Source organism: Mastomys coucha, unplaced genomic scaffold, assembly GCF_008632895.1.
Source record: "Mastomys coucha isolate ucsf_1 unplaced genomic scaffold, UCSF_Mcou_1 pScaffold21, whole genome shotgun sequence".
Taxonomy (NCBI): Eukaryota; Metazoa; Chordata; class Mammalia; order Rodentia; family Muridae; genus Mastomys; species Mastomys coucha.
Window position 1 is genome coordinate 1,061,236 of NW_022196904.1, and position 24,604 is coordinate 1,085,839.

Below are 24,604 nucleotides of genomic sequence, written 5' to 3' on the forward strand. Positions count from 1 at the left end.
AAAAAAAAAAAAAGAAACACATCTTCACAACAAACACACCTCGGCAACAAAGATAGGCAGTTCCTCAGATCAAAGCACTCGAAAAAGGTTTTCCAAGAAAATAGATCCAATAAAACAAGCTGGAGTAGCCATTCTAATATCTAATAAAATAGACTTTCAACAAAAATTCATGAGAAAAGATGGGGAAGTACGCTTCAAAGGAAAGATACTCATCCAAGGAAAGATCCACCAAGATGACGTTTTAATTCTGAACATCTACACCCCAAATCCAAGGGCAATGAGATTCATAAAAGAAACATTACTGAAGCTCAAATCACACATTGCACCTCATACAATAATAGTGTGAGACTTCAATATTTCAGTCTCACCAAGAAATGGGTCATTGAACAGAGACTAAACAGAGAAACAATAAAACTAAGAGTTGTTCTGAACCAAGTGGATTTAACAGATATTTATAGAACTTTACACCCCAAAACCAGATGTATACATCCTTCTCAGCACTCCACAGAAACTTCTCCAAAATTGACCATATTATTGGGCACAAAATGATTTGCAGCAGATACAAGAAATAATACCTTTCATATTCTATTAGGATTAAGACTGGACTTCAAGACCAACAGAAACAACAGAAAGTCCGCATACTCATAATAACTGAACAATTCTATACTCAGTGATCACTTGGTTGAGGAAGAAAGAAGAAAGGAAGGAGAGAGAGAAAGAAAGAAAGAAAGAAATTAAAGGCTTTCTAGTATTCAGTGAAAATAAAGGCAAAACTTACTCAAACTCATGGGACATAAGGAAAACATTGCTAAGAGGAAATTTCATGGCTCTATATGCCTTCATGAAGAAAATGGAGATCTCATACTAGCAACTTAACAGCACACCTGAAACAAAAAGAAGCAACCACACACAAGAGGAGGAGATGGCAAGAAATGGTCAAACTCAAGGTTCAGTTTAATTAATTAACAAAGTTTAATTATTCAGTTTAATTAACAAAGAGAACAATACAAAGAATTAAAAAACCCAAACAAACAAACAAACAAAAACAAAAACAAAAAACGAAATAAAACAAGAGCTGGTTCTGTGAGAAAAATCAACAAGATAAACAAACCGTTAGCCAAACTAACTAAAAGGCACAGAGACAGTATCCAAATTAACAAAATCAGAAATGAAACAGACAACATAAAAACAAAAACTGAGGAAATTAAAAAAATTATTAGGTTTTACTTCAAAATCCTATAATCTACAAAACTGAAAAATATCTAAACAAAACAGATGATTTTCAAGACAGACATTAACTTAGGTAAGTCTACCTAAGTTAATCCAAGACAAGGTAAACTATCTAAACCAGAGCCCATAACCCCAAAGGAAATAGAATCAGTCATTAAAAGCCTCCTGAACAAAAATGCCCAGGGCCAGATGATTTTAGTTAAGAATTTTTCAGACTTTCAAAGAAGAGCTAACACCAATACTCCCCAAATTATTACACAAAACAGAAACAGAAAAGATACTACCTAATTCATTTAGAGCCTACAATTACCCTGATACCTAAACCACGCAAAGACTCAATGAAAAGAACTTCTGACCAATTTCACTTATGAACATTGGTGCAAAAACAAAATAAAACTCTAACAAACCAAATCCAAGAACACATAAAAAGTTGTACACCACAATCAAGTTGACTGCATCCCAAGCATGCAGGGATAATTCAATATATGAAAATTCATTAATGCAATCCACAATATAAACAAACTCAAAAGAAAAATCGTATGGTCATCCCATTAGATCCTGAAAAAGCCTTAGACAAAATCCAACACCCCTTCATGGTAAATGTCTTGAAGGGATCTGGGATTCTAGACACATAATAGAAAGCAATATACAGCAAGCCAATAACCAACATCAAATTGAATACAGAGAAACTTGAAGCAATCCCACTGCAATCAAGGACAAGTCAAGGCTGCACAAACTCTTCCTATCTATTCAGTATCATACTTGAAGCCAGAACAGTAAGATAATAAAAGGAGATCAAGGGGATACAACTTGAAAAGAAGAATTCAAGATATTGCTATTCACAGATGATATGGCAGTATACATAAGTGACTGCCAACATCCTACCAGAAACTTTTCCAGCTGAAAGACGACTTCAACAAAATGGATGGATATAAAATTAATTCAAACAGACCAGTAGCCTTCATTTATACAAAGGATAAATGGATTGAGAAATTAGTGAAACAACACCTTTTACAATAGTCACAAATAACACAAAATACCTTGTTGTAATTTGAACTAAGCAAATGAATGATCCTTATGACAAGATCTCAAGTCCCTGAAGAAAGAAATTTAAGAATATATTAGAAGATGGAAAGATCTCCCACGCTCATGTATTTGTAGGATTAAAATAGTGGAATTGGCCATCCTGCCAAAAGCAGTCTACAGATTCAATGCAATTTGCTTCAAAATTCCAACACAGTATTTTTTATACAGAACTTGAAATAGCAGTTTTTGACTTCATATGGAAAAACAAAAAACCAAACATATCCAAAACAAATCCTAAACAATAAAAGAACTTCTGGAGGTATAACCATTCCTGACCTTAAGCCTAACTATAGTGCAATAGTGATAAAAAAAAATCATGGTATTGGTACAGAAACAGACAGGTTGATCAAAGAAAAAGAATCAAAGACCCAGAAATGAATGCATACACATATGGACAGTTCATTTTTTAACAAAGAAGCCAAAACCATACAATGGAAAAAAGGCATCTTCAACAAGTGATGGTGATCTAACGGGATGTTTGCATGTACAGGAATACAAATAAATCCTTATTTATCACTTCGAAAAAACTCATGTCCATGTGGATCAAGGGCTTCTACATAAAACTAGATACAATAAATTTAATAGAAAAGAAAATGGGAAATAGCCTTTAAGGCATTGGTACAGGAGAAAATTTCCCAGACAGAATACCAGTGGTTGAGGCTCTAAGGTGAACAACTAATAAAGGGGACCTCTTGAAACTGAAAAGCTTCTGTAAGGCAAAGGACACAGTCAGTAGGACAAATCAGTTGCCTATAGATTAGAAAAAGACCTCCACTAACTCGACATCTGACAGAGGCTTAATATCCAAAGTATATTAAGAACTAGAGAAGTTAGACTCCTCCAAACCAAATAACCCAATTAAAATAAGGTACAGAGCTAAACAGGAAACTCTCAACAGAGGAATCTCCAATGGCCAAGAAGCACTTAAAATTTTTTAAAGTTCATAGTCATCAGAGAAATGCAAATCAAACAAACCTGAGATTCCACTTTACACCAATCAGAATGGCTAAGATCAAAAACTCAGGTGACAGCAGATGTTGTCAAGGATATGGAGAAAGAGGAATACCCTTTCATTGCTGGTGGGATTGCAAACTTGTACAACCACTCTGGAAATCAATTTGGTGATTTCTTAAAAAATTGGAAATATTTGTACTTGAAGACCCAGCTATATTGCTCCTGGGCATATACCCAAATAATGCCACAGGGACATGTGTTCCAATATGTTCATAGCAGTTTTGTTTGTAATAGCTAGAAATTGGAATCAACCCAGAAATCCCTCAATAAAAGAATGGATACAGAAAATGTGGTACATTTACACAATGTAATACTATTTAAAACAAGTACATCATAAATCTTGTAGTCAAATGGATAGAACTAGAAGTCATTCTGAGTACAGACCCAAAAGATTGTGCATGGTATGTCTTCATGGATGAGTGGATATTAGCTAAAATGTACAGGATACCCATGGTACACCCCACAGATTCAAAGAAGTTAAACAAGGAGGAAGGTCGAATAGAGGATGCCTGAATACACTTAGAAGGGGGAACAAAATGGTCATGGGAGGCAGAGGGAGGAAAGGGCCTGAATGGGTCAATGGAAGAGGAGGTGTATAGAGGGCAGGATATGGTGTGTGTAAAGGAGAGAGAGGCCCATAGAGCCAGAAGAACTCAAGGAAATCTGCAGCTACATGGGTTGGGGGTTGGGTAGGAATCTCTAGAAATTCCCAAAGACCTGGGATGGGTGAATCTCCCAGGAATCAATGAGGGTGATCTTAGCTGAGATGCCTAACAATGACAACACAGAACCTGAAGAGGCCACTTACTGTAGCCAGGCAGGACCCAAAGTGGAGGGATGTGGACACCAACACACCCATAAAACTTTCAATCCAAAATGTATCTTGTCTAAAAGAAATGCAGGGACAACGATGGAGCAGAGACTGAAGGAATGGTCAACCAATAACCAGCCCAACTTGAGACCCATCCCAAAGGCAAGCATCTATCCCTGACACTATTGATGATACTCTGTAATACTTACAGATAGGTGCCTAGAATAATTCTCCTCTCCTCTACTCAGCATTTGACTGAAACAGATACAAATACCCACACCCAAACATTGGACAGAGGTTGCAGACCCTTTTGGAAGGGTTGGGGATGGAAGGATTGGGGAAAGGATTAAAGGCCATAAAGGGGATAAGAACCCCCCCCCCCAAGGAGACCAACAGTGCCAACTAATCTGGACCTTGGAATCTCTCAGAGACTGAACCACCAACCAAAGAGCATACACAGACTAGACCAACATCCCCACCCTGGCACATTTGTAGCCTTGGGCTGCTTTGTCTGGCCTCAGTGGGAGAGGATTACCTAGTGCTGCAGAGACTTGATGTGCCAGAGTTGAGAGGATACCCATGGGACCCCACCCTCTCAGAGACTAGGGTAGGAGTATGAGGAGAGGGACTCTAAGAGGGTGGGTCAAAAAGGGGCAGTGTTTGGGGTGTTAATTAAACAAGACACAGGCTATTATTTACTCTGGCTAGTGGAATAAACACCAGTCCTTTACTGACACCACAGATAGCAACAAGGTCTCACTGCAACTCATGCTTCATCTGTCTCATTTCTCTATGATCAGAAATAGCTGGAGATAGAACTTCTTTCTTCATAAGCCAGTCACTTCCCTATGAGTATGAGTGGGAGTTGTTCCTAGTCTCTCAAACTTCCTTCTAAGTGTCCTTCTTTAAAGTTGAATATTTGCATGGTACTCAGTTTATTGCATAATTAGTTATCTTTCTAGCCTTAAATTTTTTGTCTGGGGAAGATAAAGGCCAATAATATAGGGAGCTGGCAAAGCAGCACAGACACTTGGCTGTAGTTCATATGGTACCAAGTCCTTTATTCTAGACCTTTTTCAGGGCAAGAATTATTCCTTCCATTAACCAGATGGTTATGGCTGTCTCTTGAGCCCAAGTCACATCAACTTGATGCCAGTCCAGAGAGCTACTGGTTCTACAAAGTTGTTCACTCTATAGACTTGCAAAATCAGAAATAATGAGTAAGTCAGCTGCAGCATTGTACACATTGGGAATCTACAGATATGGGGAAGATAAACCACTCCAAAATTAGAAATCTAGTGAATCCTAAATTGAAACTGCATTGAGAAAAGGTCAGGAGACAGACATAGGAGTACTTACTCATTGATGAGTAACAGCAGCTTTTCTAAGAAGTGAAATTCTTCCAGGGTATTGTGGCCCCATCTTATCTTTATACAATGTGTGTTGGGAGTTTTGACCTCTAATCAATGGGAAATCTTTAGACAAAGGAATATGACTACTTTAATGCTCTGAGGAGATTGCTGTGATAGAGTGATGACAGAAGATATTATTGATAGAAACCTAATACATATCCAGGAATAATCTGAACACAAATGATGTGCCCATCAGTATAGTAAGTTGTGGATGTGGATTTCAAGTTTACCCCTAGTGTGGAATCAAGTTAATGAATGTATTTACATTCAGTGATTACATTCAGTGGATTAAGTTAAAGACATTCATCTGGCCTTATCAGAGTGACAAGGAAACCTTCAGTGATGTTTTCTATTCTCTCTTATCTCTGAGAAGCAACTGTGAAAGGCATTGATGTTTTACAAACTGAATCTCTCTCACTGTGTATGCCTGTGCATGTGCATGTGCATGTGCCCATGAGTATGTCTATGTGTGTGTTGTGTATGTGTGTGTTTCATAGAGGTAGCTTGTGTCTTGGAATGAGTTTGTTTTGTAACAAGATGTGAGTTTGCTTCAGGGAGAGATTATCTGTTGACTGTGAACATCAGGGGAGTATTGGTTGTGATAATTCAGGAAGCAGAGCCCTGCAGAAGATTCTTGATAAAGGAGGGTATGAAACATAGTATACTGTTAAAATGGCATCTGGCCTATTGTAAATAGCAGCATGAACTACCTGGGCCTAAAGAAGTGCAGGAGGTAGATAATATAACAGTATTGATGTCTTGATTCTTCACTGAGCTTGGACTGGACTGAAGCCCAGGAAACAGTAATAGGAACAGATCAGGTTAGGACCATTTGGATTTAATGTCAGAATGTGAAAAGAAGGAGAAGAAGCTGGGGATGACTTCTCATTGCCTGCCTCAGTTAATTTTAAGACCATAATTGGCTACACAGCCAATACCAGAGAAAGTTTAAGGAGAGTTTTGAAAGCTGTAGGTGACCCACTGGGAGAAGTTGATCTTCTCTCTGTCCTGGGATTGTACTTCCTTAATGAGTAATTTCCTTTTTTCTTCTGAATTCTTCATTTCTGTGTGGGGAAGCCCCTCTCCCTCCCATCTCAGCATCTAAATTTCTTTAGGAATTCTATTTTCTCAGCCTCTGTTCTCTCCTGGACAGGTTATCAATCTGACTTTTCATGCTCTATACCAGTGTCTCAGATACCAGTGCTTAGAGGGAGAAATTCATTTTATTCCATATAAGCTACAAGAAAAATGAAAAATAATGGTTATAACATTTCTTCCTTGACTAGTGTGACACTCAACCCAGGAACATGCAATCTAGTTTATAATTCCCAAGATTAAGAAGCATGTGCTGTTTAGATTTTGTCAACTAGACACAAGCTAAGGTCACGTTGGAAGTTAGACTCTCTCTTGAGAAATTGACTTGATCATATTTACTTGTAGATCAGATATTTTGGCAGAAGCTGACCTCAGTAAATGGTTCTGTTTACCCTTCATCACAGAGAACAAGACAGGGCTCTAAAGGCTGGGACTTATGGCAGATCCACTACCATTACTCAGTCCCAGCATGTTTTAGTTATAGGATGTGGACATGGGACTCTCAAAATTATGAATAATTCTGCTGGATCCGTCCTGCTCTTCCTTTCTTGTTTTACACTGGTGTTACTCATCGTTTCTCTCAGCTTCAAGCAGTGGTCTCTGAGGTATAGGAAATTATTGGCAATGGGTAAAGTTAGGGTGACACTGCTTATTTTCTTATGCAAGGACAATGAATTCTGCTAATTTTCCTCACTATCTACCACCATTTACATGTTGTATGACATTCTGCGACCTAATGTTATCCACAAATCATTGAGGACTCTGGAGCCCCTTTGGTAGATGGCAGCATGTAAGAACCATGTTCACTAAACTGTCTTTCATTGACCTCTCATGTGACTGTTAGAGATTCAGGCTGAAAAGTTAACTTTAAATATGACATACTGGGATGGGAGAATGCCTCCTACCTCTCTATAGGCCTGCTAGACTCCGATGAAATTATAACAAGCCTAGGAACACTTCCCATGATGATAGAGAAGGAGGTTAACTGAGGGTGAAGATAGGCACCTTTGACTCTTGGGACTGAAGGAAGGGCATGCAGTGAAGTTTGTATCATCATAGGCATGAAGGGATTTTCATTCTGGACTCTGACTTTAGTCATTTATTTTTATTGAGGCAGATTATTTGTAGTTCAAAATAAAGAGGCTACTGTCATAGTGAGTATGGTAATTTATAATAATGGAGAATGTCACATGAGAAGGAATGGAAGCAGAGGATGCACAGGTGTGGGGACTTTCCTCATATTGTTTATACAGAATACAGCTGGCTCAGTCAGCAAATACCCACAGTAGATGGAAGAACAGAAATTCATACAGTGAAGAAGGATCTCATCACAACACCCACATCTTTCCCTGCAATCCCAAACACATTTGCTCCCCAGACCTTCTCAGAACAGTTTCTCAATGTAAGGACTGTGATTTTTTTTTACACAAAAGTTTGCAATTATTGTATTTATTGCTCAGACTCTGGAACCTAGAAAGATGTACGTTTTCTCTTCTGATTACCTCCCAGGTGCATGGTGGGTCTGTCTCTGGTTGTACCAAGCTTCAAACAGTAGAATTCCAAGGATTATGAAGACCAAACCAGCCATCGCCATCCTGATGAGATTTTCTACTGTGTGATCCTGGGTCTCTAAGACTATAGTTTAGGACAAAAAGTCACAAATATTAAAGGAGATCAAATTTTTTGCATAATATCCACCCAGGGAGTCTGCCTTCCCTGAACAAGACTTGGACTTTCTGCATCCAGTAATTTCCTAATTTACCTGTCTTAGGTTTGGACATGTTCTGTGATGGACTGATGGTCACAGGTGATCCTGAAAACAGACAAAGAGAAGTAATACATGTGAAGTACTTAAATGTCCAACATTTTCATTATATAAACTCATGAAGGCTGTGATTAATCATTCTTATGCTGTAACAGGTGAATAATTATCCCTCTGGTATTCTTATTAAAATCCTCAGTGTTACTGTATTCTTTAAGGTAAAAACATATGACTAAGTAACTTTAAAACAACAATTTAATAAATTATCTGACTACCAAGGGACCAGGATTAGTGACAAAAAAAGCACCATTCACAGTTCAGAATGAAGGAAACCTTCTGAGCACTCTGCTTAATCTACCAACAGAATCACATCACAACAAAAACCATGAAATGTATTTTCTGTTAAGTACCCAAGATCCCATGGTGAAATCTGCACATTAGAAGCTGTTAAAAGTCTGGAGTACATAGGGCTGACATTCAGGAGCGTTTTCCTCTGAGCATACCATGGTTAGTTCTCTAGGTGCCATAGCTCTACTTGATAGACCACTATCTAATCATCATACAATTAGAAATATATTCAATGAGACCCACCAAGTTTCAAAAATGCCCATTCACTATCTGTACATACATGCTGTAATGTGTACGCCTGTGAATCTACAAAGCAAAAAATCAACCTCCAAAAATACTAGTAGGGCAATAGTAATGGATTAAAGTTTTGTTAATATAAAGACATGTAAACATACATTATATATGGTATAGAAACACCTATATATTTGTATAATGTTATATATAGTATGTGACATATATATTTCTACCAAGAATAATTGGTGTGCAAGAAAAAGAAATGTCTGTGTAGAAATTGATGTACTTGGAAATTATTGTAGTAAGTTGAATCAATCAGACTCATAATTATCAGGTATTGTATGTTATTTCTTATTTTCAGTCTTTCTCTCTCTCTCTCTCTCTTTCTCTCTCTCTCTCTCTCTCTCTCTGTCTCTCACACACACACAAACACACACACACACACACACACATACTCCAGACTGTATGTCTGTGATAAAACACAGAAGTAAGACTGGGAAATTCATGGTCAAAGCAAAAGCTAGGGAAAAGAGGAGAGCTGAGGATTTAAAATTATAACATTTTTGCATGATGTCATTTAGAAATGTCTTCATAAACTAGTCAATGGATATATGCTAATGATACAGTTGTTATTGACATGACTTTTATCCATAAATCAAAAAATTATTGAGAAGCAATTGGAAGGGAAGACCATGATGTATGTGTGAAATGAGGTTTATATATGTAAACCAACTTATCTCTGTATTTCCTTAGAAAATGAAAAGCATTCAATTACATTATGTATAAATTTTTGAAATATTTCAATTGTTCTAACTAGTATGAGGTATGTACAGGAATGTACATATTTTTTCTAAAACAGCAAAAATTTTGGTCTGGAGAGAGGACTCAGTGTTGAAAAGCGCTGGCTGCTCTTTGATAGGGCTTGGGTTCAATTTGATGCACCCCAGATAGCAGCTCACAAGCATCTGTACTTCCAATTCCTGTCTATCTTCCACAGGTACGAGGCATGCATATAATGCAAACATACACACACACACACACACACACACACAGAGAGAGAGAGAGAGAGAGAGAGAGAGAGAGAGAGAGAGAGAACACCTATATACATAAAATAATGAAAACCTTAAAAATCTTAGGAACTTTTTTTAAAAATCTTAGGAACTTTATGTGGATTAGTAAATTCATTTAAAATATCTAGGAAAATGTTTTATGAACTTTATGATTGAGTGGGATTTAACCACAAGAATGACCATTATGGTAAGAAGTACACAAAGGTGAAATGTGCCACTTAAATATTATGTGTAACCAACAACAGAAAAATAGAACTTTAATGTTACTAAATAATGAGGGAATTCATATCTGATACTGTAAATCTAAACAAATCCCTGTGGTTGATTAGGTAAGGACCTAGAGGAAAACCATTTTTTAAGTCAATGTAATTTCTAGCTGCATCCTAAATACTTATTCTTATATCTGCAAATAAGTGTAGTTCTTATTATATGTATCTGAAGCTTACATTCGCAGCACATGGAGATCATTATAAAAAGCCATAATTGGCCAAAAATGCAGAGTACATGGTTTGCCCAACTCCAATTGACATATATACAGCCCAAATGCTAATCTAAGGTTTAAAAAATAATGGTTAAATGGTGGAAATATTGCAAGAACCAGGGCATCAGATCATCTTCTATGAGACAGTGTTTTCTGTATATGATAAGAAGCTGCATTCATAAAACGTTAACATTATGGGCACTGAAAGAAAACCTGTACAATGGGAATATGAATTAATGTCTTAGTGTAGATGGGGGAAATTTCATAAGGCTTAACCACTAGATAAATAGCTACAGGCCATTAATAGCTCCCAAGAAAGTGGGCAAACCATCCTACAATAGAGCTGAGCCCCAGATAGGTTCTTCAGCCTCAGGCAGGTTAGGTCTCTGAGTTAATCTAAACATATTCAGGTACAAACAACACTAAATAAAATGTGAAATTAAATATCAACTGATGTTCTGAAGTTTGTAATAGATATAGACAATTTTAAGGTCTTAAGATAAAAATCCATGAGTCTTAAACAAAACGTTTACAAGAAGTATATTCTCGAGAGTTTCAAACAAACAGTAATGACTCACAATGAAAGGAGAACATTCAGACTGAACAGGTTGATGAAGGTGTTACAGGCAGCAATCCCAAGTCACTGTATAAGAAACCACATGACTCATATTCTTTTATCCCTATGCATGCCCTAAGTGTGACTTCTCTGGTGTGCTCAGCACGATCTGTGCAGACTCAAACCCATATTCTTGGATGGTCTCCCAAATGTGTATTTCTCCCCAGTGTTCCCTTTACACAGATATGAGTAACAGATATGAGTAGCTCCTTGGCTTGTTCTGAGTTTCCAGGAACCAGCTATATAGAAGGAAGGGAGATTTATCTCCTAGATGTTTTTAGAAGTGAGAAATGGTCTCTGCTTTGGGTGAGTTCCTTTTTCTTATTATTAAAGTTGTTCCTATGTTCTTTCTCCTATCAAACCTAGAAACTTTTCCCTATCCACACCATGTAGGAAGGATATCAATCTGACATAGATTATTCCTCATCACTTTTCTTACCACACTTAATATGGATATTGTATGATCAAGGTATGGGAATTTGTCATGGGTAATGTTGTGTAGTAGTATCTCTCAACAAAACATCTGAGCAGAGGCTGGCACTGTTTTTACTCACTCCCTGTAGCTGCCAGTAATTCCTTCTTAGTACCTTGGATTTTCTGGATTTCATTGTAGAATGGGGAAAGGTTGTGGGTATTCCTTAATGAAATCTTCTGTTGACCTCCACCCTCATGATGGATTAATCTCTCACTGATTGAAATCCCCTGAAGTCTCTTGTTCTGGTCCCAATAAAGAGTCTTTTCAATGCAAGATACTGCATGACCTTTTCAGCTCATAGAATTCTGAGTTACCTCACATGAAACCAGCAGTCCCACAAGGGCACTGTGCAGTGACAATGGATAAGGCAATAATTCTTTTGAACTGTAGGATCTATAGGTACTCTTGAGTGAGTGCTGAAGTCACATTACCCATGGAGAATTCTAGCTGGAAATTCTGAACTTGAGACTTTGAACTTGGGTACAGTAGTGGGTGGACCGTTCCTTCCTTGTACAGAATAAAGATGTCCACTGGGTTCCTTGCCCTAAACACCAGGTAACTTTCTTTCCTGTGGGCACTGTGGAGCCAGGCTGCACTGAAAGAGATGGTGTGATGGGGAATTTTTCTAGAAACAAGGGTAGATGGGAAGCTGTCCACCATGTTTGGGGGTTGTCTGCGAGAACATATTTTCTTTTTGTTTTTTTTTAACCCTGACCCTGTTGCTCTCTCCCTTTCATGTCTCAGAGCTGGCTCCTTTATAAGACCATCTACTTTCATTCTATCATCTCTTGGATTTCTACAGATGGTCCTGTGAAGTCTAAGTCCCTGAATTGGCTTACAAGGCTTCTTACCTGTGAACAGATATTCATGGGGTCACTAGGGGCTGACTACTTTCAAGTAGAGATTATGTATACCCTAGCTTCTGTAACTGATACGCATGGAAGCTGATCACAGGGCTCAGAGTAGTTAGCTTAGGAAAGCCCATTCTGGCTGTATATCCTATGGTGCTGGAAAGGTATGTTCTCCCTTCCTTGGACAAGACAAGTCAGAATCAGTACAGTGAGTGATGAATGTCTCTAAAGGGACCACAGTATGGTTTTGCTGAGTCAGAAGGGAGGGCTTACTAGACAGCCCTGGAAGAAACATAGGCACGTGTTTACAGAGCCAAGTCCGGTCAAGCATTTTCTCCCTCCCCACTTGTTTTGGCTGGCCTCTCACACTCTGGGACTCTGTCTGACTCTGGGTCTCAAAACACTTCAGATACCTCTCAGTAGAGTTCAAGAAAAGTAGCTTAAGATTTCAAAATATGATTGGGTCAGTGGTGGGGCTGCCTCACCTGAGACATTTATTTCCAGGTGGTCACTGGGTTCTGACCAAACCTGTGGGTTTGCCTTGTAGTACCCATAACAGTTGAATGTTCCACTACTGTTCAGAGTCACAGTACCCACAGAAAACAGGGCCTGGAACTGTCCAAAATATGTCTTCTGTGACTTCATGATCATGAAGTGCTTCTGTTCTCCTTTTTTGGTCACAATGAATCTGTCATATTCCTCTTGTGAGAAACACTTGAGGGTCACACTCTCTCCTGATGTCACCATAGGTCTGGGTAAGGCTGATAGGCTGGGTTTATTCTCAAAGAATCCTTGGAGAGAGAGAAATGGACAGAATTTTAAACATGTTCACTGAAGATCAACTTGTCAAACAAGGATGAACTGAAAGAGAGGAACATCCACTAAGCAGACACCTCTACCTGAAGTTAGAAATTGGGGTGATACCTCTTGGTATCTTCTTACCTGTCACTACCAGCTCCAATTTGTCACTGCACACTGACCAGCCATCTCCAGTCTCATAGAAACAGGAATATTGGCCTCCGTCATGCTTTCCAACCAAGCCTATGTGGAACACAGCTTTTTCCCCATGGTTTGTTGAGGTTTGTATGTGCTTGGGCTGGGCATGTTCAAATTTCTGAATATAAAGAAGGTACTTCCATGTATCTGAAATCCCCTTACATGAGATAGACACTTGTGTTCCCCTATAGATCAGAGTGCCTGGGTCAGCTTTGATGATAGGCTTTGGTAAGGCTCCTACAAAGAATCAGCAAATGTGTATGCTGGGACATTATCCATCTGATCCTAGCCCTTAGATCCTGCACACTCCCAATATGGCAAAGATTAGCCCATACCTGTGGCTCTCCATTCTTACTGCTTATAGTGAAGGGGAATGCCCTGGGGCAGTTGAGTACACACTTACCGGCCAGCACGGGAATCCTGGATCTCATACTCAGTCCTGGAAGGAAGGTCTCTCTTCAGAATTTGTCCCAAGTTCTGAGCAAGATCTTTCCCCCAGAAAACCTCCTGTGCCACTGGAATTTTATTCTGGGAATGTCTTGAGCTGGGTGATAATGTCCCTCCTGGATCATAGTGTTTCCTCCCATTCTATGTTTCTTACCCAAACACAGCAGGAATGTGAAGGTGGAAGCCATGGCATCTCTTCTTAGTGGTTACAGCTGTGTATACGGAAAAGGCCACTGTGCTTGTCAAGATGAACTGGAACACAGATTATGGTCCTTGGAGACTGGACGCTCTCCCATCAAATGGTTGCACTCCAGGATCTTCAACAGGAAGAGGAACTGCCCTTCTCAGTGGCCTGATTCTCATTTCCCTAATTCTGTAGCTTGGGCAGGCTCTAGAATTTGTAGTCATTTCTTTAAAGATGGTCTTCTCTCTTAGCCCTACTCATCTCCACTCAATCAGTCCTTGTCAGACTGGCATCCCAGAAGAAATAACAATAGACCTGGTGCGGTCATTACTAGGCCATTTCCATATTTGGGTGGCTAAGTATGCATCCTTCCCTCTCAGATGCTCCTTTTGAATTCTGTTTCATGGCTTTAGCCAATACAGCAATACAGCACTATAGGAACCCTTTTTCTTAGCAACTTCACACATCACCATCTCCCGATGAACAACCTTCATAATTATTCTTATCTTTCATGTTTCTGATCCTTGGGTCAGAATCCTCCCTGCTAGAATCAGGGCTGGTTTCTCTTTAACTCTTTGCCCATGCCATCTTGAGCAGTGACATCTCATCTCTGAGAGCCTCTGTGAACACTTCATTTAGCAAATTGTTTATAGAGTTATGGTATCTTGGACTACCACTGGATTCCTGGCAAAGCTATAATTTGGAGTAGCATGAGAGGTTTAAGGTGCTGTATAATGTAAGTGTCCCCTAAGTACTCATCTCTGCTCTGAGAATTTATAGATAGCCTGCTATAATATTTGTGAGATCTGCAGACCATAAGTGTCCTAGGCAGGATAAGAGAATCAGAAGTCCTTTGAATGGAAAAAGATCCATTTCACGGATGATTTAGGAGACTGGTGAATATGATCAATGGACATTGTTTGAAATTATCAAAGAACTAGTTCATGAAAAGAAAGATTTGCTATCACCTCATGTCTTATTCTAGAGATGAAACTCAGGGTCTTTAGTATTCTTGAGGGTTTTGTATTGTTGTTGCTTGTTTTGTTTACATTTGTTTTTGGTTGTTGTTTATTTTTTAGACAGAGTTTCTCTCTATAACCCTTGCTCTGTAGACCCAACTGATAGATTTTGAACTGAGAGATCCCTTTGCCTTTGCTCCCTACACACTGTTATTAAAGACATGCACCACCATCACACTGCCTTGTTTTTGTTTTTGGGACAAGCTGCACAAGGACCTGGTATATAGAGCAGGGTAGCCTCAAAATTACAAAAATCCACTTCTTTCAAACTCTGGACTGCAGGGATTATAGGTCTGTGCCACCACACCCTGGAGCATTCTATTGTTCTAAGCAGGTATTCTATCATTGAGTCTCACCTCAGCTCAATTTGTTGTATGCGCCAGGCGGTGGTGGCACACGCCTTTAGTCCCAGCACTCAGGAGGCAGAGGCAGGCGGATTTCTGAGTTCGAGGCCCGCCTGGTCTACAGAGTGAATTCCAGGACAGCCAGGGCTACACAGAGAAACCCTGTCTCGAAAAAACAAAACAAAACAAAAACAAAACAAAAAACAAAAAAAAATTGTTGTATGCTCAATTTTGTCTCAACAAACTTCAGTTTTTTAAAAATTTTCTTTACTCCCATATCTTTTTCTATGTTTTCAAGTTTCATTGTTATTCTTTTCTCCATACATTTCATTAATTTTTTTGACTCCACTTCTCCACCTCCTTTGGCTCCCATCTTACTTGTCTCCAAATTGGTTGTCACTTTTGTTTCTTCCCTGATGCAAGATTGATGAAAATATATGATTTTTTTTAGTTTTTGAAATTAAAATATAGTTATTTTGCCCTTTTCTTCCTTCAACCCTTCCCATGCACACTTCCTTGCTTTCTCTCAAATTTGTACTATTTCTTTAGTTGTTGTCATATATATGACAACATATATGATTGCATATATATATATGTACATATATATGATAGTCATTTATACATGTATAATATACCTATATGTATGGATATGTATGTATAAAAACTTCATAGTCCATATAATATTGCTAGCATATATGTGATTTCAGGAATGGCCATTTGGTATTGGATAACCACTCAGGGGTTACATGCCTAAGAAAAAGTGGCATTCCCTCTCCCCATAGGTACCAATCGCTAGTAACTCCCCAAATAAAAGTGGGACTTCATGCCTTCCCGATCTTCTCATGCTGAAATTGGTAATTCTTGAGATTGCACTGGACTTGTGCATGCTGTCATAATCATTTTCCAGAAATAAAGGAAAGGCGAAAGGACCTGAGTTCTAGAAATGCAGTTTGGTCTTTGCATAAACAAATGTTTTATCAGGTAGGGAGATTTAAATACTTGAATTTATTTGCATAAAAGCATTACAAAGTGGGAACAGAGGTTCTTGGTGAGCTGGCTACATTTAATACAATAATGATTTTTTTTTTTAAATTTCTCACATCTCCATATTATCTGGACATTTGGTGCTGAAATGGTTCTGAGATCTTTAGGACAGAAAATATAAAGTATTTGACCAAATCCTACAATAAGTATTTAAAATAAAAAATACACAGAAGACATATTGCTCTTAAAATGACAAAGATTATGGCAGCCAACATCTGAAGGAAGTGATTAATCTTACATTTCAAAAACAATCTTATCAATGTGTTCACAGAAAACTGTGTGCTTCTTTTTTCTAAATAAGTAATTTTTCTTTATAGGGAAGGAAGTCCACCTCAGAGTATGTTATTAGCCTTCTAGAGACAAGTAAATTAAATAAAATTTCATGTTAACTATGTCATGTTTTCTCATTCCTGACTCCAAATCATCAATTCCTAGTACATTGTTTCAAAACAGAAGAGAAAACACATGGGAAAACATAACAAATTAGTTACTAATATCAAATGATTAAAATTGATCAGTCCATCACTAGTGCCTTAGAAGAAACACATGTTTATGAGCTAAACACTTGACAAACATCAAAGAGAAGACTAATTCGAAAGATATTGCTTTAGAATTAAAATTAGTGATTGCTGTTAGGTCAGAAACTGCTGTTGGCCCTCACCTTGATTGCTGCCATTCTGAACAGTTATGACAACACTTACTTGTTATACCACCAGTGCCTCTTTTCATTACGCACTATTTTCATAAAGGGAATCATGGGGACAATATGTGTAGTTTTACAGCTAGAATATATGGAAGTTAGGGCCAGGAATTTGACTGCCATCTTTGATGTTATCTTGAGATCAATTAGGTGCACTTAGCTTTGATGAAATTACTTGTGTATGGACCTCTGTGAAAGCCCCTTCACCTGAAAAATGACAACAACAACAAAAATCCCAAAAACATTAAAACCTAAAACAATACAAAACAAAATAGTGGAAATTTTCAGGTACTAGGTCCCAAGAAATTGCACTTAGTTAAAGATGCGGATACAGCTCAGTGGTTGAGCATCTGCCCTGTTTGTACAAGGTGTAACTTCAGACTTTACAACTGCAGAAAAGAAAACTCACATATTTTGCGACTCAGGCTGATGCTAATACATTCATATATTATATACATATATAATATTAATACGTATATATATATATACATATATATATATATTTGTTAGTCTATGGAGACTTGAAGCTAGTTGCTATATTCCAAGGCTGGGTTTTCCTATTGCTAATTATTAGTCTAAAATTGTTAAAGGTAGCTGAGTATTATGTTAGTAATGAAGAAGAGTTAGTACAGTAAAATCTTGGGGCTCTCCTAACAGTTCAAAGCAAGAATGGAGTAGGCAGACTGGGTGGTAATTTACATGATACTTTTGTCCAACTGCACCCCTGTGTTGGTGGATGAGATAAAAAAGCCAGAGGTTACATATCTTGAGATGATACTATACATCAATGTCTCTCACTCTTCCCTGTTTTTAATGCAGAACTCTTTTCAGGAAGTAAAACAAAAATTTCCCAACTCAGCTTCTGTTGTGGTCACAATAAGATTCACATTTCTCTTTTTAGACATAACAGATGCCTCTTACAAACTTAATTGCGTATTTCAGGCATTCTTTTTATATATGCCAATGGAGTGAAGTGGATCCACCAATAGAAAGTCAAGGACATCTTGGATCTTTTATGTTGAGGTTCCTCTCCCTGAATCTTAGGTCTTGGATTCCATCATTGATTGATCATGTTTCCAGAAATGATGTGAATGAGATCTCAGGGAGGCATTTTGTTGGGTTTGGAGAGTTGCATGTGAAATCCCAAGGCCCACTTTGAATCAACTTCCCAGGACAATAACTGTCAGCACTCAGGGAAATTCTGTGTTTGCTAGATTCCAGTTCAGAGAACTATAAAATGCTCCTCCACCATCCAGATACTGATGAAGTCATGAGGAAACTGGAAAAGATATCCTTCCATGTGCAAGGGATGGAAGATTATGAGAGGGTGACAGGCTTCTCTTCCTCTTAGACAGATCTTGTTAAATGTTATAGGGATAGTGGAGCTTACCTTGATAGCTGGATACTCAGGTCATAAAATTGAGTCATGTAACTTTATCCAAGCCCCAAGACCAGCATCATCCAGACATCTCATATGACAAAGTCATTATAAGAGAACAAGGAAGAACAAACATCTTGTCCATAGATGTAAAATCCTCAATGCATTTAATTTCTTTGCTATCCAATGAAATCCAAGCCAACAACAGATCACACATATTGTAAGAGTGCCCTAAGACCATATTACCCGTTGTTTTGTGTAAGAATATTGTGGGATGTCTACACAAGAAAAATATTGCCTAAATGTTCATTTATCTGAATAGTCAAAGGTGTTAATGATACAAATTTAATCTAATGTTACATCAAAATGTACAGATACTATGAAAAACTAGAATTTGCTCATTCATCACAGCAGCAATGTAAAATTTTAAGACATGCATGATAAAGGCATGCATATAAGTGAAGGAACAGTATTTGTCAGTATCTCACACACATTCATTGCAGGCACCCACAGTAACAGAGAACAACCTTAGTCAGGATAAGATTACATGAAAAGTAACCCAGAGCTAGCTTCACATTTAATGTGGAGGAACGAGAATTGTTCCAATAAAAAAGAACTCAGCAGTGTCTCCTCTCCCTGAGAATCTGCATCTGAGTTCTTGAAGTCCTAACTAATGTAGCAAGATCAGTAAAGGAAATTTAATGCTCAAAAATTGAAAAAACTTTTGCTCTTCTCAGATAACATATCTGTCTTTGTAGAAAATGAATTCATTTCCAAATGTAACTTTAGAAAACCAATCCATGACTATAACATGAAAATGTTTAGAACATGGTGCATTCTTGGTCTTTGCTATTATGAATGCCAGTGATGTGAAATGGAATTTGATTTTAAATGTACATTTGTTCCTGTATGACTTCCACACATTTCAAGTGTGACATTATACTGACATTAAGAGGAAAACTTAATACAGCTTTGCCTTCTGCCTGGGAGGTCTGCTGTCACCTAGAACACCTGAGATACCTACACCACAGACCTCTGACCGCTGGACCCCCAGCAAGCCCATCAACCATGAGGTCTGCCCTGTCCTGTCTGTGCTCCATCTTTTGGTATGCATCTCTACATGCAATCCTGTATCTGCACTCAACTGCCTGGGCCACAGCTCAACCTGTTTCCCTGGAGGCTTGCCCCCACACAGGACAACCAGACACCTGCTGCCATTAGGGATTAACAGTTCTACCTGCAGTCCCACAGGTCTGCTACAACCAGGGGCTACCAGGCCACCCAAAACCAGAGACAACCAGATGTCTAAAGGCCAGGGAAATAACACAATCAAAAAAGGACAGGGAAATATGGCATCATCAGACCACAGCTCTCCTACAACAGCAAACACTAGATGTCCTAACATACCTGAAGAGCAATACAATTACCTTAAATCTCATCTTATGTAGATGATAAAGATCTTTAAAATGGAAATAAGTAAATCTCTTAAAGAAACAGAGAAAAATACAATCAAACAGGTAAGGGAAATGAATAAAACTGCTCAAGGCCTGAAAATGGAAATAGAAGCAATAAATAAAACACAACAAAGACAAACCTGGAGATGGAAAACCTAGGAAAGAGAACAGAAATTATAGACTCAAACATAACAAGCAGAATACAAGTGATGGAAAAGAGAATCTCGATCATAGATGACATAATAGAAGAAATTGATATGTCAGTCAAAGAAAACATCAAGTCTAAAAAGGTTCTACCACAAAATATTCTGGAAATGTGGGACACTATGAAAAGACCAAACATAAGAATACTAGGAAAAGAAGAGGTTGAAGATTCCCAGTTCAAAACTTCATAGAAAAATCTTTTCTAACCTTAAGAAAGAATGGAAATTAGTAGCTGGTCAGAGTTGGGTGAGTCAGAGCAATCTTTAGGATGTAACAGAGTCCTGGAATAGGGGAGGCTCTTAGGAGTCGATGGGGCTGAGTTTAGCTTAAACTCTGAACAGTGGGGATAACAAACCTGAAGTGGCAACTTCTTGTAGCCAGGCAGGATCCCCAGTGGAGGGATCCAAGCCACTAACAAAAATTTTCAACCCCAAATTTGCCGAGTATCAATGAACTACAGGACGAAGACAGAGCAGAGACTGGAGGAATGAACAACCAACAACCAGCCCAAATTGAGACCCTTCTTATGGGTAAGCACCAATCTGACACTATTAGTGATACTCTGTTATGCTTACAGACAAGAGCCTAGCTTAACTATACTCTGAGAGGCTGTACCCAGTAGCTGACTGAAACAGTTGCAGATACCCAAACCCAAACACTGGAAGGAGATCTCAGAGTCTTATGGAAGAGTTGATGGAAGGATTGAGGGATGCAGAGGGGACAGGAACCCCACAAGAAGAGAAATAGTCTTCAAACTAACATGGTCCCTTTCAAGTTCTCTAGGTCTGAACCACTAACCAAAGAGCATACACATGTTGTACCTAGACTCCCCCTAACATATGTAACAGATGGACAGCTAGGTCTTCATGTGGGTTTTCCAACAACTGCCACAGGGGCTGTGGATCCTATTCTCCTAACTGGGCTGTCTTTTCTGGCCTCAGTGGGAAAGGATGTACCTAGCCCAGCAAAGACTTGATGAGCCAGGTTGGGGCAATATACAGGGGCCTCCACCCTCTCAGAGGAGGAGGGGGGATTGGGAGAGGAACTGTGTGAGGAGGGTTGGAAGAGGGAGGAGGAATTCAGGATGTAAAGTGAATAAATAAATTAGTGGAATAAGAAGAGAAAAAGATGGAGAAAACACAGATAACTAAAAAGTATCCCAAATCAAATCTTTGAAAAAATATTTTCAAAATCCGGTCCACAGATAGTTCCTTCAAAGATCAGTGTATTTTCAGGTCATCTTTCTGTATTAGGAGAAACCCACAAAGAACATGTGATGAAGACCGGAGGGTTTGAGTACTCCAGAAAAGATTTTGATACGTCATTTGCACTCAGATATTTTGCAATCCTAAGTTTGATTTCTACTCATCACGTTCTGTTATTTGAGTCAAATTCCTTATTCTTAAAAAAGGAAAGATTTCATAATTCAGATAGGCAATGGGGTAATTTCAAATAAAGGAAGCCTGACATGTTGACAAAAGACTTTAATACCAGCATTTGGGAGACAGAGGCAGGAAGATCTCTGAATTCAAGACTACCTTTTTCTACAAGGTTAGCTATAAGATAGCTAGGGCTACAAAGAGAAACCATTTCTATATGGACCAAAATGAAATAAAATGAAATAGAGGAAAGTAAAATAATGGAAAATGCTACATAGGAGTATAAGTAGAACAGCAAATACAAGGTGAGAACCCAAAGCTCACTGATGATACAGGATGTTTCCTCTTGTCATGAGGTAGGAAGAGAAGAGAGGAACAATTTACAGATGTCCACAGGGGTGAAGGTGAGGTGCACAGACAGCTTGTTTCTGCATCCTTCTTCAGAAGTCCCCCTGTCCCCTAGGATCTCTCCTTCTTCCACAGCAAGCATGGTAAGGCTTGCTTCTTCGGCTAGCCTCTGCACTTTCCCTGAGAAGCATGATAAGGCTCCCTTCTCCTGTTTGCCTCCACATTGACCCTCAGAAGCCCTGTTCCCCCTTCTACCTTGCAGAAAATGTGGGCGAGGGGTCATTCCACCTCCCTAGCCACCCCAAGAGGACCGAGTAGCCACGGGTGCCAGCCCAAATAAGGAAAATGACAAAAACTCCTCAGCTTTGCTGGCGCCAAGGCCAAAGCACCCCCCTAGATAACCAGGTGCAGCTGGTGCCTATCCTTGAAGAAAGGAGATTAGGGTCCCATGCTTAAATCATAGAAAAGAAGTAATCAGACATCACAGACAGTTATGGCCCGCCATAAAACTAGTTCCTGATAGCCCTACAAAAGACACTCTTTAATCCCCCTCCCAGATTCAGTACCAAAGGGTATTAAGTCTGAGTTATGACATACTTAGCCAACCTCCCCTCCCCTTCATACTAAGCATTCAAAGAAATACTAACTGCCCTATAAATAAGTGTTAAGGCACTAGAACCAGGGGTCACATGCCAGAACCTACATTGTAGGGGGCTTGCGATCTGAGTCAAGACTAGAAATAAAGATTCTATTCATCTGTAAAGATTCATCTGTAAGATTCGTTTGCAAATTGTAGCTGACTTCATATCTGGGTTTCCTGTGGAACCAGGGCATAACAAAGGCTACTTCTAAGTAGCTCCTCAGTGTCAGGAACACATATGTGTGACAGTAGACAAAAATTTTATCTTCTGACACCACAGACATTTACCTTGGTAGTTCATCATCCATTCAGAATCTTACTAACTGAAATACTCAGAAGAAATACAGCTCAGTAAGACACACAGCCACACTCACAACACACACAAATGTTTTATGCTGATAAATGGTAATGCATATATATACAGAATAATAAATAATTAATATTTTAAAGCATGCATCCTTGGCTCAGGTTGATATAGATGCCCACCACCACTGGATGGAGCTTGGAAGAATAGGAGGAAGGATTGCAAGCTCTGGTGGGGATAGGGACTCCACAGGAAGACCAGCAGAGTAATTAAAGTGATCCTCTGGGAATCTCAGAGTTTGAACCATGAACCAAAGAATGTACACAGGCTAGACCTAGACCTCCCCACTCATATGTAACAGGTATATAGCTTGGTTTTCATATGGGTCCTGATTAACTAGAATAGAGGCTATCTCTAAATCTGTTGCCTGTACATGGGTTATGTTCTACTAGCTGGGCTGCCTTGTCTGGCCTTAGTGGGAGAGAAAGTGCCTAGCCTTGTAGAGGCTTGAAGCACCAGGGTTGGGGCACCCAACTGCTCAGAGCAAAAGGAGATGAGGGATGGGGGAAGGACTGTGGGAGGGTGACTGGGAGGGGTCAGTGAGTGGGATATAAAGTGAATAAGAAAAAAATTTAATTCAATTTTAAAACATACTAGCTTAATGTAGAGGAGGTTTTGTAAGTTATGAATGCATAATATATTGAAATCCAGGTAATATGCATGTTCAAAAACTATATTTGTAATTATAGACACATATGTAAGCAAGAAAGTGATGAACAGGAAAATAGGTACAACTAAAAATAACTGAAGTAAGCCAAGTTAAATCCAACTCAGAAAGATAGATATTGAATATACAATATTCAACGTTGGTTAGGGTTTTACTGCTGTCAAGAGACACCAGGAACATGGCAACTCTTAGCTCAGTTTGCTTAGCATCAAAACCCCATTGGCCATTCTCATCTTTATTCTCATCTCATCTCCTCCCAGAGACCCCCCTTCAATACCTACAATATCTTTTTTCTCATATTCCTTAAAATTTATAAAATATTACAACAATAAAAATAAGTATTATAAAAGTTGTTTGATATAAAACAACAATTTAACAGTCTTATGTAGATGCTCATCTACAGCAATAGTGAAAATACATTTCTCTCCATATAAATTTTAAATAACTCCAAACACATTAGCTGTATACTTAAAAATAATACATTACTACTAGTATTTTCTTAAATGAATATAAATATATAAAGTATTTTTGTTTGTTTGTTCTGTATTTAGTAGAGCTTAAAATCTTGGCTCTTACTGTGGTACAAGTCCAAAATAAGAACAATTCTTAGACATTGGATTTCATTGTAATAAGGCTGTACTTCGATGACCCTCACATCACCAAAGGATTTTACCTCCATCGTAGCTAAGCTGAGAGTTGATAGTTGCACCAAGAAATGAATTGTAGGCTCGATTTTTGAATACAGACTTCCTGCTATGGTCAAAGCTATTTGACTTGAGTGAGTGAATTTATTCTCAGCACACAGAGAACAGGTTACATTCATTTAAGAAATGGTGTATGTATTAAGATGATCTATACATAAAGTCATTCACCAACTGTTTCTATGAACAATGGTTCTGCTTTGAGGGTGGCACAGACATTAGGTGAGGGTAAGAATTTGGTTCATTAGCT

At 38.6% G+C, this 24,604-nt stretch overlaps 1 protein-coding gene and 1 pseudogene across 1 annotated transcript in view; one reads left to right on the top strand and one right to left on the bottom strand.

Moving 5' to 3' along the window:
* LOC116104114 overlaps positions 1-7,072 on the top strand; it is a 119,977-nt pseudogene extending 112,905 nt beyond the window's left edge.
* A 1,074-nt stretch (positions 7,073-8,146) lies between these two features.
* The window catches only part of LOC116104115 (leukocyte immunoglobulin-like receptor subfamily A member 5), a 47,427-nt gene continuing 30,969 nt past the window's right edge, over positions 8,147-24,604 (bottom strand). Inside the window, exons 2-5 of the mRNA XM_031390907.1 lie at positions 13,428-13,718; positions 12,971-13,276; positions 8,411-8,461; positions 8,147-8,283 (exon numbers count right to left, since the gene is read on the bottom strand). Coding sequence (XP_031246767.1) covers positions 8,147-8,283; positions 8,411-8,461; positions 12,971-13,276; positions 13,428-13,718 — 785 coding nt within the window. The remainder of the gene's footprint in view (positions 8,284-8,410; positions 8,462-12,970; positions 13,277-13,427; positions 13,719-24,604) is intronic.